The sequence below is a fragment of the Orcinus orca genome, chromosome 4 (assembly GCF_937001465.1).
Source record: "Orcinus orca chromosome 4, mOrcOrc1.1, whole genome shotgun sequence".
Lineage (NCBI taxonomy): Eukaryota > Metazoa > Chordata > Mammalia > Artiodactyla > Delphinidae > Orcinus > Orcinus orca.
The window spans coordinates 124,675,937-124,689,993 of NC_064562.1; the positions used below are offsets into that span (position 1 = coordinate 124,675,937).

Here is a 14,057-nt window from a genome sequence, read left to right on the forward strand (position 1 = left end):
GAATGAGTTTGGGAGTGTTCCTCCCTCTGCCATATTTTGGAAGAGTTTGAGAAGGATGGGTGTTAGCTTTTCTCTAAACGTTTGATAGAATTCACCTGTGAAGCCATCTGGTCCTGGACTTTTGTTTGCTGGAAGACTTTTAATCACAGATTCAATTTCATTACTTGTGATTGGTCTGTTCTTATTTTCTATTTCTTCCTGGTTCATTCTTGGAAGGTTATACCTTTCTAAGAATTTGTCCATTTCTTCCAGATTGTCCATTTTATTGGCATAGAGTTCCTTGTAGTAGTCTCTTAGGATTCTTTGTATTTCTGTGGTGTCTGTTGTAACTTCTTTTTCATTTCTAATTTTATTGATTTGAGTCCTCTCCCTCTTTTTCTTGATGAGTCTGGCTAAAGGTTTATCAATTTTGTTTATCTTCTTAAAGAACGAGCTTTTAGTTTTATTGATCTTTGCTATTGTCTTCTTTGTTTCTATTTCATTTATTTCTGCTCTGATCTTTATGATTTCTTTCCTTCTGCTAACTTTGGGTTTTGTTTGTTCTTCTTTCTCTAGTTCCTTTAGGTCTAAAGTTAGGTTGTTTATTTGAGATGTTTCTTGTTTCTTGAGGTAGGCTTCTATAGCTATAAACTTCCCTCTTAGAACTGCTTTTGCTGCATCCCACAGGTTTTGGATCATCATGTTTTCATTGTCATTTGTCTCTAGGTATTTTTTGATTTCCTCTTTGATTTATTCAGTGATTTCTTGGTTATTTAGTAACGTATTGTTTAGCCTCCATGTGTTTGTGCTTTTATGTTTTTTTCCCTGTAATTGATTTCTAATCTCATAGTGTTGTGGTCAGAAAAGATGCCTTATACGATTTCGGTTTTCTTAAATTTACTGAGGCTTGATTTGTGACCCAAGGTGTGATCTATCCTGGAGAATGTTCCATGCGCACTTGAGAAGAAAGTGTAATCTGCTGTTTCTGGATGGAATGTCCTATAAATCTCAATTAAATCTATCTGGTCTATTGTGTCATTTAAAGCTTGTGTTTCCTTATTAATTTTCTGTTTGGATGATCTGCCCATTGGTGTAAGTGAGGTGTTAAAGTCCCCCACTATTTTTGTGTTACTTTCGATATCCTCTTTTATAGCTGTTAGCAGTTACCTTATGTATTGAGGTGCTCCTGTGTTGGGTGCATATATATTTACAATTGTTATATCTTCTTGTTGGATTGATCCCTTGATCATTATGTAGTGGCCTTCTTTGTCTCTTGTAACATTCCTTATTTTAAAGTCCATTTTATCCAATATGAGTATTGCTACTCCAGCTTTCTTTAGATTTCCATTTGCATGGAATGTCTTTTTCCATCCCCTCACTTTCAGTCTGTATGTGTCCCTCGGTCTGAAGTGGGTCTGTTGTAGACAGCCTATGTATGGGTCTTGTTTTTGTATGTATTCAGTGAGCCTGTGTCTCTTGGTTGGAGCATTTAATCCATTCATGTTTTAGGTAATTATTGATATGTATGTTCCTATGACCATTTTCTTAATTGTTTTGGGTTTGTCTTGTAGGTCCTTCTCTTGTGTTTCCTACTTAGAGAAATTCCTTTAGCATTTGTTGTAGTGCTGGTTTTGTGGTGCTGAATTCTCTTAGCTTTTGCTTGTCTGTAAAGCTTTTGATTTCTCCATTGAATCTGAATGAGATCCTTGCCGGGTAGAGTAATCTTGGTTGTAGGTTCTCCCCTTTCATCACTTTAAATATGTCATGCCACTCCCTTCTGGCTTGTAGAGTTTCTGCTGAGAAATCAGCTGTTAACCTTTTAGGAGTTCCCTTGTATGTTGTCTTTTTTCCCTTGCTGCTTTCAAGGATTTTTTTTTGTCTTTAATTTTTGCCAATTTGATTACTGTGTGTCTCGGCATGTTTCTCCTTGGGTTTATCCTGTATGGGACTTTCTGCACTTCCTGGACTTGGGTGACTATTTCCTTTCCCATGTTAGGGCAGTTTTCAACTATAATCTCTTCAGATATTTTCTCGGGTTGTTTCTCTCTCTCTTCTCCTTCTGGGACCTCTATAATTTGAATGTTGTTGCGTTCAGTGCTGTCCCAGAGTTCTCTTAGGCTGTCTTCATTTCTTTTCATTCTTTTTTCTTTATTCTGTTCTGCAGCCGTGGACTCCAAGAGTGGAGTCTTTGTTTTCCACAGTCCTGTCAAAGTCCTGCAATCAAATCCTGCTAGCCTTCAAAGTCTGATTCTCTAGGAATCCTCCCCCCATTGCCTGACCCCCAGGTTGGGAAGCCTGACGTGGGGCTCAGAACCTTCACTCCAGTGGGTGGACTTCTGTGGTATAAGTGTTCTCCAGTCTGTGCGTCACCCACCCAGCAGTTATGGGATTTGATTTTACTGTGATTGCACCTCTCCTCCCGTCTCATTGCAGCTTCTCCTCTGTCTTTGGATGTGGGTATCACCATGATCAGCCTCACTGGTTCTTTCCCCCTCCGTGTCTAGTTTACTGGTGAGCCTGTCAAAGGCATTCTTCCTTTCTATTAAAGTGTTCTTGATTTCTGGAAATTCTTTTTGATTCTTTGTTACAATGTTCATCTCTCTGTTTACATTGCTCATCTGTTCTTGCATGTTGTCAACTTTTTCCATCACAGCCCTTACCATATCAATCATATTTGTCTTAATTTCCTGGTCTGAAAATTCCAAAATCTCTGCGGTATCAGATTCTGATTCTGATGCTTGCTTTGTTTCTTTAGATTGTTTTTTTCTTGCCTTGTAATTTTTTGTTGAAAGCTAGACATGATATTATTAAAAATAGAAACTGAAGCAAGTAGGTCTTTAGTGTGAGGTTTTGTGTGTATCTGACCAGGAGCTCAGCTGTTTACTGTTTGCTATAGCTGTAGGTATCAGAGGCTTCAGTTTTTTCTAGTGTCCCTGTTTCTCTACCCTGTTGTATTTGAGTTTCCCTAGAAATTCTTTCTTGAAAAGACTCTTTGTCTTGCACAGAGCTGGAGCCCTGTTGATGTGGTGTTAAGGTGTTGGTGGGGGGGGGAGAAGCATTCTATAATTTTATGATTAAATCTCAAGGTTTTTATTGGGCCAGGATTACTGTGCTGTAACCTTCAGAAGAGTTTCTTAGCCATTTTTTCCCTCCCCTATATGAGACAGGAAGGCTAGAGGGGCCTGGAGTTGGCTAATTGCCCTTTCTCCAGGCCAGACTAGGTTCTGGTAAAGTACAGTTGACCCTTGAACAACATAGGTTTGAACTGCATGGGTCCACTTTACATGCACATTTGTTTCCATAAACACTGCAGTACTAAGTGGTCCACAGTTGGTGTAGTCCATGGAATCATGGATACACAGGGCCAACTATAAAGTTATACGTGGATTTTTGACGGCATGTGGGGTTGGTGCCCCTATCCCCCATATTGTTTGAGGGTCAACTGTAATTTCCTTGGCATGGAGAAAGTAATGCTCAGGACTGTTTCAAAATGGTTACTTTTCTCCTTTCTCTGCTGGAAGCAGGGAAGTATTTTTCTCTGATCTCTGACCTTCACTGTGAGAACCTGGTGGGACTCCTGGAGGTAAAACTCATGAATGTGTGACTGTTTTTATTTCTCAAACTAGTCAGCACTGAGCCTTCAGCAGTTCAACCATTATAGTTTAGTGTTCCTATCAGTATTGGCTCCAGAGGTTTCTGCTCTCAGTAAGCTGTGGTTGTGGACTATCGGGGGTTAGGATAAGGTAATACTGAGTCTATGCCTTCATAAATAGATGGTGAGATAAATAAATCAGTAGATAAGGGAAGGTTCATGTTTTTAGTTGGAATGCCAGGTTCTGACTGGTAAATATGGGAGGGCTGTTGTAGTTGAAAAATCATTATATTGCAGCCAAATTCAGACAAGAATCATCAGTAGATGCCAAGGGGATGGGGAGAGGTAGGGGGAGGTGATTTAGATACAGAAAATAAAACAGAGAAGAACTACGAAAACAACTAGAAAAAGTTAATAAAATGGCAATAAGTACATACCTATCAATAATTACTTTAAATGTCAGTGGACTAAATGCTCCACTCAAAAGACATAGGGGCAGCTGATTGGATAAAAAAACAAGAACCTTCTGTATGCTGCCTACAAGAGACTCACTTCAGAGCTAAAGACATACACAAACTGAAAACAAGGGGATGGAAAAAGATATTTCATGCAAATGGAAACTGGACGGAAGACCTGAATAGACATTTTTCCAAAGAAGACATACAGATAGCTAACAGACCCGTGAAAAGATGTTCAGCATCGCTAATTATTAGAGAAATGCAAATCAGAACAATGAGATATCACCTCACAACTGTTAGAATGGCTATCATCGAAACGTCTACAAATAACAAATGTTGGAGAGGATGTGGAGAAAAGGAAACCCTTGTACACTGTTGGTGGGAATGTAAATCAGTGCAGCCAGTATGGAAAACAGTGTGGAGGTTCCTCAGAAAAACTAGAAATAGGACTACCATATGATCCAGCAATTCCACTCCTGGTATGCATATAGAAAAAAATGAGAACACTAATTTGAAAAGATACATGCACCCCAGTGTTCATAGCAACACTGTTTACAGTAGTTAACCCAAGTGTCCATCAACAGACGATTGGCTTAAGAAGATGTGGTATGTACACACACACACACACACACACACACACACACACACACATACACGAATATTACTCAGCCATAAAAAAGAATGAAATTCTGCCATTTGCAGCAAGCTGGATGGACCTAGAAAATATTATGCTTAGTCAGACAAAAACAAATACTGTATGATATCACTTATATGTAGAATCTAAAAAATAAAATGAATGTATATAGCAAAACAGAAACAGACTCAGAGGTATAGAAAACAAGCCAGTGGTTACCAGCTGGGGAGAGGCAAGATAGGGGTAGGGGATTAAGAGATACAAACTATAAAATAACAACAAGGAGATATTATACAGCACAGGAAATTATAGCCATTATTTTGTAATAACTTAATGGAGTGTAATATGTAAAAATACTCAATTACTATGCTGTACACCTGAAACTAATATAATATTGTAAGTCAACTATACTTCAACAAAAGAAAAAATAAGGAAATACTAACAAAAAATGGGAGTAAGTCACAAGGACACAGGAGCCAGCTTAAGGGGCTCCTGCTAACCATATCAATTTGAAGATCATTGGCTCCCATGTCCTTATGACTTGCCCCCGTTTTTATTTTAAGCATTTTCTTACTTTCTGGTATAACTAGACGATCCAGGCTGATCTCGTGCTCCAGCACTGATATCAGCAATTACTCTGAAGATCCCTTGAGGAAAAATATTTTTTTAAATTTTCAAACACAAATTAAGTATAGAGAAATTAAAACAAATCCATCATTTCAACAATTATGAACATTCTTCTATTCTTGATTCTTTTTAAAAATCAGGACAGTATTTAACCCCAAAGACAGAAGGATGGAAGAAATTGAGAAAAATGAAAATCCATGTTGAGATAGAAATTTCATGTCCAGTGAGTTCCCAGCACTCTGCGAGGTCTTCTACTTCCCATTTAGCATTTGAGGGAATAAGTGGAGATAAACATTTTTAGGGCACCTCATTGTTCTATTTGATCTTCCTCTTCTGGACAAGCGCCAGTTAACAGACCCAAATGGCCTGGTCACATTAAGCAACTTCCATTCCCACTTTTTGTAAATTTCCACTTCCCTGACTCTGCTTAAGCCCCTTGATGTTCTCCTCGCTCCCTGAAAACGCCCCTCCACCTCTGCACAAATAGAAGCTGAGTTCAGTTCATGCCAGATCCCCTTCCCTAGTACAACAGTTACTGAATAGCATCTATCCTTACCACTTGAACTAGTGTCTGGCTTTCTTTATCTTTGTTACGTTCCACAGCTTTGGACAAAATCGTGCCCCATCTCTGCCGTTTTTCTGTATGTAGACCTTTTATGTATCCATCCATTTTTTCCATCACAGCAAAAGGGCTCTGACTGTTCTGCAAATCTCAAAAGGCTAAAAGGGAACTTCTCGTTTCCACCTCTTTGTGGAGTTTTAGCCTAGAATGTGGAAGGGATTAAAGACCACAATAAAGTCTTGAAGAAGTGGGTGGAGATAGAGGAAAATTAACTTCAGTCTGTAACAGACTGGTTAAGTGCTGTCACAGACTGGAAAGCCGCTGGGATAATACTGACACTAGGATCATAAATCTCCCGTATCTGCAGTTGCTTCTGCTGTCTGGCAGGAAGGTCTGTCTTCTCTCCCCTCACTTTGTCCCCCTATCTCAAATTCTCTTACAGTGGTGGGGAACAGTTATGACCCTCAGAAAGGCATCACTATAGCACAGTTTTATGTAGATCTATAGATCCACTGAAGTGGTAGTATGAGAGAAATTCAGAATCAAAAGAACTCTGTGTTAAAAGCTCAGAAACCGATTCCCTTTCGTCAGTATGAACCTCCCTTCAGATCTATACCTTGTTGAAAAGAACTTACACTTGAATGACTTTTCAAATGTATATTATACTTTCGTTTACATGTTTGTACACCAGTTTCCCTCCCCAGGGGATCCTAAAATGATTTTGGATAGATAGTTGAGGGTGAAGAAGGATCTTAGGTTAACACAGGTATAAAAGTGAACCTGTAACTAATGTTACAAACTCAGGTGAGGTATTCACCTGGGTTCTGGTAGATGGATACTTCCTTTTCCTGTATTATTCTTCCTTTTTTTAAAAAAGAAAGAGTACTAGTCATATTACAAAAGAAAAAAGACAAAAACATAATGAATTTTAAACCTACTGTCTGGTTATTTATTATTCCAGAGAGAGATGAGTGGAATCACCTGAGACAGGAATAAAGGCCGGTACCAAATGCCCCCCCCCCCTCCCCGAGGAGTGGGGAGCGTCCAAGTGGCCAGACGGGGGAACTCAGATTTGGTTCCCTAGACTTACAAACCCTGGAGGAAAAGATGTGTTAACTGCCTTATGTTTCCCTTGTGTCTTCTTTTCTCAGAAAAACTGAGTAGTGAGCACACTACTGAGATGGAAAACATGAAATCCTTGGTTCACAGACTGTTCATAGCCTTGCATTTAGAAGAGTTTCAGAAAAAGAGAGAGCACCATCTGCTGGAGAAAATTGACCACCTGAAGGGACAGCTGCAGCCCCTCGAACAGGTTCGGAAGCGTCACCTGTTGAGTCTGTTTGTAAATAATACCCAATATTTATTGGTATTATTGCTCCATTTGAGTGTTTTTCTGAATGCTTTACATAGGCTTATCTTCTCCTTTAATCCTCACAACGAGCCTCTGAGTTTGGTATTGTTACCGTCCTCCTTCTTCAGTTGAGGAAACTAAGGCAGCAAAGGTATATAAGCTAATACGTATTAGAGCCAGAACTTGAACTCTGGTGGTCTGACTCCAGGCTGCTGTCTTAAACTCTGTGCCGTGCGTCCTTTCCATGGATTGGCCATAGTATCTTGGTAACTGAGTATAAGATGAGCTGGGATGCACTAGCTGGAGCACTACCACTGTTTGTTTTTCAGAGAATAGGCCCACGGCTCCCACTCTGCTCAGCAGAATTGCAGCTGGAAAGTTAGCAGTGGCTTCCTAACATCTGAAGTTAATCAGTGGTGGAGGAAAAAAAAAAAAAAACTTTTCTGGGGAGGAGGGGCAGGAGTCTGTTTTAATTTAAGCGAAAAATGCATTTTTTAAACCTCTGATCCCACTTGTGATTTTTAAAAATGGGTAGGTGTATGTGTATCTTTGTGTAAGAATAAAAAGTTTCTAGAGGTAGAAGAAACTTTTTTTGTTGCTGTTTTATGAAAGTATAGTTGTGTTAAATTCTGTACAGCAGTGATTTAGTTATACATACATATACACACATTCTTTTTTATATTCTTTTCCATTATGGTTTATCACAGGGTATTGAATATAGATCCCTGTGCTATATACAGTAGGACCTTGTTGTTAAGAGAAACTTTTTTTGCGGAGGGCTGTGTCGGGTCTTCATTGAGGCACGCGGGCTTCAGAGCACTTGGGCTCTGTAGTTGTGGCGTGCGTGCTCTCTAGTTGAGGTGGGCTCAGTAGTTGGTGGTGCATGTGCTTAGTTGGCCCACAACATGTGGGATCTAAATTCCCCGACCTGGGATCAAACCTGCATCCCCTGCATTGGAAGGCTAATTCTTTACCCCTGGACCTCCAGGGAAGTCCCTAAAAGAAACTTTTGATAGTGATTACCTCTAAGAATACTTAGGGGATGCCAGAGAAAGGGACTTTTTTATTTGTTGGATGGTACGTTTTAATTTTTTCTTTACTTTTTAAAAAGTTGGTGATATTTACTTGTGTTAAGATTTGAAAACCTAAAAAGGTGGCCAATGGAAAGTTTTCCTCCTACTGTCCTCCCAGTACCATATCCCTGAACCTGTGAATCATTTCAGATTTTCTTTATCTATGTGCAAACAAATGCAAATATATTATTGTTCCCTTTTCTAGGAAACAGTATATGCTGTTATACACCTTTTTTTCTCACCTTTTTTCACTAACAGTAGATCCTGGAAAGATCTCCGTATTGGTACATAGAGAGCCTTCTCACCATAGCTGCATGATACCTTGATGAAAAATTGGATAATTTATGGCCTTTTACTTTTAAGAATGAACCTATGATGAATCACATGTGCAAGTGTACCTGTAGGATGAATTCCCAGAAGTGAAATTGCTGAGTCAAAGAAAATAGACATGTAATTTTTAGTTAGGTTTCAGAGGATGACTTCTGAATTTTTCATTGTATACCCTTCTATACTATTTAAATTTTTTTCCATGGGCAGGTATTGCCTTTATAATTTAAAAAATGGTTTATTAATGAACTGATTTGGAAATAAGTGATCACTCATGAATGTATATGTTTTATACATTCTATTTTTTCATAAATCAGACCTCTTTAAAGTAATACAGATGTGCATTACTTTACTTTTCTTCCTTTTCTGCTTTTTTTTTTTTTTAAGTTGGTGCACTGTAAACTGAACTAACAGTCGCTTTTTTTCCCCTCAGATGAAAGCGAGAATTGAAGCTCACTCAGAAGTCAAAACCAACGGACTTCTGTGGGCTGGATTAGCATTGCTGTCCATTCAGGGCGGGGCAATGGCCTGGCTCACTTGGTGGGTGTACTCCTGGGATATCATGGAGCCAGTTACATACTTCATCACATTTTCAAATTCCATGGTCTTTTTTGCATACTTTTTAGTCACTCGACAGGTGAGTAGTTTGTTAAGAAAATGGTAAGTTATAACATCTTTTATAAATAATTTCTTATCCAAGTCATGAGCAATAAAACCTTTTTAGCTATTGAATTACTGCTATCTGGGTTTTTATCAGCTGTTAAATTTTGTTGTTTGCCAGAGGATGGAGATTTGTATATACCCTAGAGAAACTGTGTATAACCTCTATAGAGAAATAAATAGTACAACTTAACAAATTCCTCCGTTGAGATAAACACATCAAATTTGTGTACTCTGTATCCTGTTTATAAATAAAATTGAATTTGTATTGCAAACCACCCAGTAACTTTAGCTTATCTCGCGATTATTTTGCCAAAAATCTGCATTTTCCTGTTTCTCTTTTCTTTCCCTGTATGTGTGATTTCTCTGCCCAGCTTGCTTGCTTTTGAAAGGAGCAGCTGATCTCAAATGAGACTAAATGTGTTACTTGTGTTGCCTTCTGCTTGCTCTGATGGCCACGGCACACATTTTACTCATCTGCCTTCCTTTGCTTTGTTGTTGCTAAGGCACGTTTCTTGCAGAGGTATTATGTTCATTTAAAGCATATTCGGTTCTGGTTTTTTGTCTTTTTTTTTTTTCAGGATTATACTTACTCAGCTGTTAAGAGTAGGCAGTTTCTTCACTTCTTCCACAAGAAATCAAAGCAACAGCATTTTGATGTGGTGCAGTACAACAAGTTAAAAGAAGATCTTGCTAAGGTACCTTATTGCAAATACCACGTCTTATAGCTGGTCTTGTTTGGGAGCCAGAATTCAGTGTCAGGGAAATACAATCGGTGGCTCATCCTCGTGGGTTAAGTCGTGGTCCTGCACAGGCTTCTCTGCATTGTGGTTTTGTTCAGTGAAATAGCTGACATGTCCTGATACTAATTTCCTACAGTTTTATTCTTGTCATCTGTATTCTACATTGGCATAGCTTTAAATGTATATGGAAAATGTCTTAAGTGACTTTGAGATAGTAAAATAACAGTTTTCAATAGAAGTCTATCTCCAAGTGAATATGTGTTTTTAAAGAACAAAGTCCAATATCAAGCTCAATTGCAGATTCTGTAACTATGGAGAACTAAAAGAAAGGAGAATTTTAGGAAGATGAGCACTCTGATAAACAATTTTATTAAGCTCTCGAAAGGTTTTTACAAGTTTCTTCTCCTTAAAAACAGAATCAACATGCTATTCCTCCTTTCATCATTTCCTTCTTTCAGATGCGAAAACAGAGGTTATACGCGGTTAGAAAGTGGGGAAAGCAAGGTATGAAGCTCAGTCTGGATCCTGTGCTCTGGGGCTCTTCCATATAATCTGTTTCCTAGGCAGCTTTTACCTCTGGCCTCCCAGTGGGCTCATTAGCTTTTTAAATTTTTCTTAGTAATTTTATAAGAAAAAAGTTTTGGTAGAAATACCTTCTACTGCTCAATGCATGATCATTTAATAGCCAGTAATCATCCTATCTTTTGTTACCCGTAACTTCTAAACTACCCATCCCTGAAATTTAAAAAAAGGAAGGATGTAACAAGAATTTGTAGTCCAAAACTTGGAGATAAAGAGCCTTTAAAAAATATGTTTAAATTCCATATAATCATTACTTAGGAAAAATATAATGATCTTTTTTTTTTTTTTTTAATTTAGTGGATACTTTTGCATTTAAATGATCCAATCCGTGAAGGCTAAGGAATGTTCTTTCAACTAGTTTATAGCACTGGGCATTGAAGATTTAGAGTAGCAAACTGTAAAGTTTTTTTTTTTTTTTTTTTAAGGTAATAAAGTTGAGGGAAAAAAGGGAAACTGATAGGTCAGAGTAGTGGGTTTTTTTGTTTGATTTTTTATAAATGGCAAAAACCACTGTAAAGGGGGAAACTAACATTACAAGAACTATAAGGATGAACGAGAAACTCTAAACTCACCTTTTACAAAAGGATCCACATAAATTGAAATATTGTAGGCAGTTTCCACTCATAGTTTAGATCTATATATTGACCTAAGGAGACGTTAAAGGTATAGAATTCCTTGTGAACAGTAATCTGATACGTTCGTGGTCTTCTCTGATCAGTGCCTCTTCTTCTTCCCACGGACAGGCTACTGAAGCCCTGAGACAGGTGCGCCACTCTATCTGCGATGCAAGTAGAGGAATTCGATGAAAAGAAGTAATCTTACATTTTTAAATGTCAGTGAATTTTTCCATTATGTGTTCATTTTGCAACTTAGCAACTGGAACTTTTGTCCCATAGTTCATTTGAATTTGACTGTTTCAATCTCTTGTTAATAAAAAAAAAAATGCTTGCAAAACACAGGTATTCTTTGATGTTCTCATTTGAGATTTTCAGTTTGTGGATTCTCACGGCTTGTTGAGGTTTACTGCTGGAAGGAGCTTGGAGGCGTCCGTCAGAATCAAAGCTGCCGCTATTACAGTTCAGCATTTAAGCAGCTTTGTCAGCCTGTCCTGTGTCATTCCCGTGCGGAGGTGAAACGGTCAGTGTTCTTGGCTTCACTTTGATTCGTAGGCTTCATTTAGAATCATCTGGTCATTAATTGCTTTTTAAATTCACAGTAGTTGCAAGATTTTTATCATTAAATATACTTAAAATTATTATAAAATGTCATTTGAAATGTTTCATCGTAACTAATATTTACTTAGATACTGTTTATCATTTGTTGTCACGTACTGTTCTGGGCACTTCACATATATATTATTTGTAATCCTATAATCCTAGGAGGTAGCTGTTTTTAATCCCAATTTAATAATAAGGAAACAGGTTCAGAGAGGTTAATTTGCCCAAGTGCACACAGCTAGAAAAGATTTTTTTTAATTAATTAATTTATTTATTTTTGGCTGCGTTGGGTCTTCATTGCTGTGCGCGGGCTTCCTCTAGTTGGGGTGAGCGGGGACTACTCTTCATTGCGGTGCGCGGGCTTCTCATTGTGGTGGCTTCCCTTGTTGCGGAGCATGGGCTCTAAGTGCACAGGCTTCAGTAGTTGTGGCTCACGGGCTCTAGAGCGCAGCAGGCTCAGTAGTTGTGGTGCACGGGCTTAGTTGCTCCGCGGCATGTGGGATCTTCCCCGGACCAGGGATCGAACCCGTGTCCCCTGCATTGGCAGGCGGACTCCCAACCACTGCGCCACCAGGGAAATCCCTAGAAAAGATTTAAGCATCTACTCATAGTAGATCATAAATCTTTATAAATGTACAACTAATGGTATTTAATCCAACATCCAGGATGTCACCTTTTACATGTTTGACTATGGGACAGAAAGGGTAATGATGACACCCTGATATTAAGAGATTTGCTTAAAAAAATACCAGTGTTTTCAGGGTATATCTTTCAACCTAATCAGATTCAAACTTCCTACACCTTAAGTAGAGCAACACACTGTGATCACCTGCTGGTTTGTATCAGTATCTCCGAAACCTGGAGATGCTGAATTAGCAGTATATTAGTGTGTTTTATTAACAAGCTAAGAATATGCACTAATGTCTTTATAATGAATTTCACCAGGTTAAGTATTATGACAAATTCTTAGGACATGTTCTGCGTTTGAGAAACTCTATTCCCAGCAAGACAAGACTGTCAATATAATGAAAGAACAGGGAGTGGTGTTTGCTTTATTCACTGATGCATCCATCCCAAGAATACCTGGCTCCTATGAGGTACCCAAGAGAGACAGGTTTAAGGTCTGTGGAAATTTCATGTATAGTGCTGGGGAAAAGCTGAGACTAGGAAAGTAGAAAGGATGGCTTCTGAATTCTCAAACTGTCTAAAGGAAAACCTGGGAAAAAGGGGTAGACAAGAGCCTGTTTTTGTATATAAAGTTTTATTGGAACACAGCTATGCCCACTGATGCACTGACTGTGGCTGTTCTCACACTATAGCAGCAGGGTTGACTGCAGCAGAGACAGCAGGCCTGCAAAGCCCAGCATAGTTACTCTCTGGCTCTTTACAGAAAAATTTTACTGACCCCTGAACTAGAATGTGAAAGACAGTTCTCAAAGAACACTGCTGTGTGTTTAGGGCTTCAGTAAAGTTGTCATGCGAAAAATGAATTAATTCTTAGTAAAGACAGCTCCCTTTGACTTGGATCTTCCCACTTGACAAAGTAAAATAAAGTTTAATTCTTCAGAGAAGGAGCTACACGTAGGTCACATTGTACTTACTTTATGACACGTGAAACTGATTTCTGAGTACCCAGGGGATGACAGCTCAGTGATCAGAGGCAAGCCTCTCTGACCTTTTTACTATTTAAACTGTAGTTTCTCAGATGAGACATGTCATTTATGTTAAACCTTTATAGATCAGTTATTAACAGAGAGTACGAAATTTCTACTCAAGTTCCAAGCTGTAAGTTAAACAGATTGGAACTAAAACTAAAGGAATCCAAATTACACGTTAGTTTTATTACAAAAGGATTGTTTTATCCTGAGACAATTGTTATAAACGAAATTCAGCTGTGTCCCTATGGCTTCCACAGCTCAAACTGGATGGCATTTTGACGCCCAGATAGGTAGGTACCAGTGTCATCTGTACAAGAGGATTTTACTCAGATAAACCTTTGGTCACATTCAAGGGAAAAAAAAATGTGTGTGTGTGTGTGTGAGGGGGGTTTGTTGAGCTTTTTAATAACATGAGCTAATGTCTCTTAGGTAACCAAAGCTGTATATTCTTTGCCTAGAGGGCCAGGCCCGTGTTCGTTGGATGAACTGAGGAGAGCTTCTGTAGTCATTTGCTCTTGCAAGAAGAGCCGGCAGCACCTGTGGGTCGGGGGTTAAAGGAAAGGTACAATGTTCAACCGACAGTGAAGTCCCTGT

The 14,057-nt window shown here is 38.7% G+C and overlaps 1 protein-coding gene across 1 annotated transcript in view; it reads left to right on the forward strand.

Moving 5' to 3' along the window:
* MCUB (mitochondrial calcium uniporter dominant negative subunit beta) overlaps positions 1–11,542 on the forward strand; it is a 90,201-nt gene extending 78,659 nt beyond the window's left edge. The window contains 5 exon segments of the mRNA XM_049709646.1: positions 7,004–7,164; positions 9,037–9,240; positions 9,845–9,961; positions 11,332–11,369; positions 11,371–11,542. Of these exon segments, the coding sequence (XP_049565603.1) occupies positions 7,004–7,164; positions 9,037–9,240; positions 9,845–9,961; positions 11,332–11,369; positions 11,371–11,404 (554 nt within the window). The 3' untranslated portion in view covers positions 11,405–11,542.
* The last annotated feature ends 2,515 nt before the right edge of the window (positions 11,543–14,057 follow it).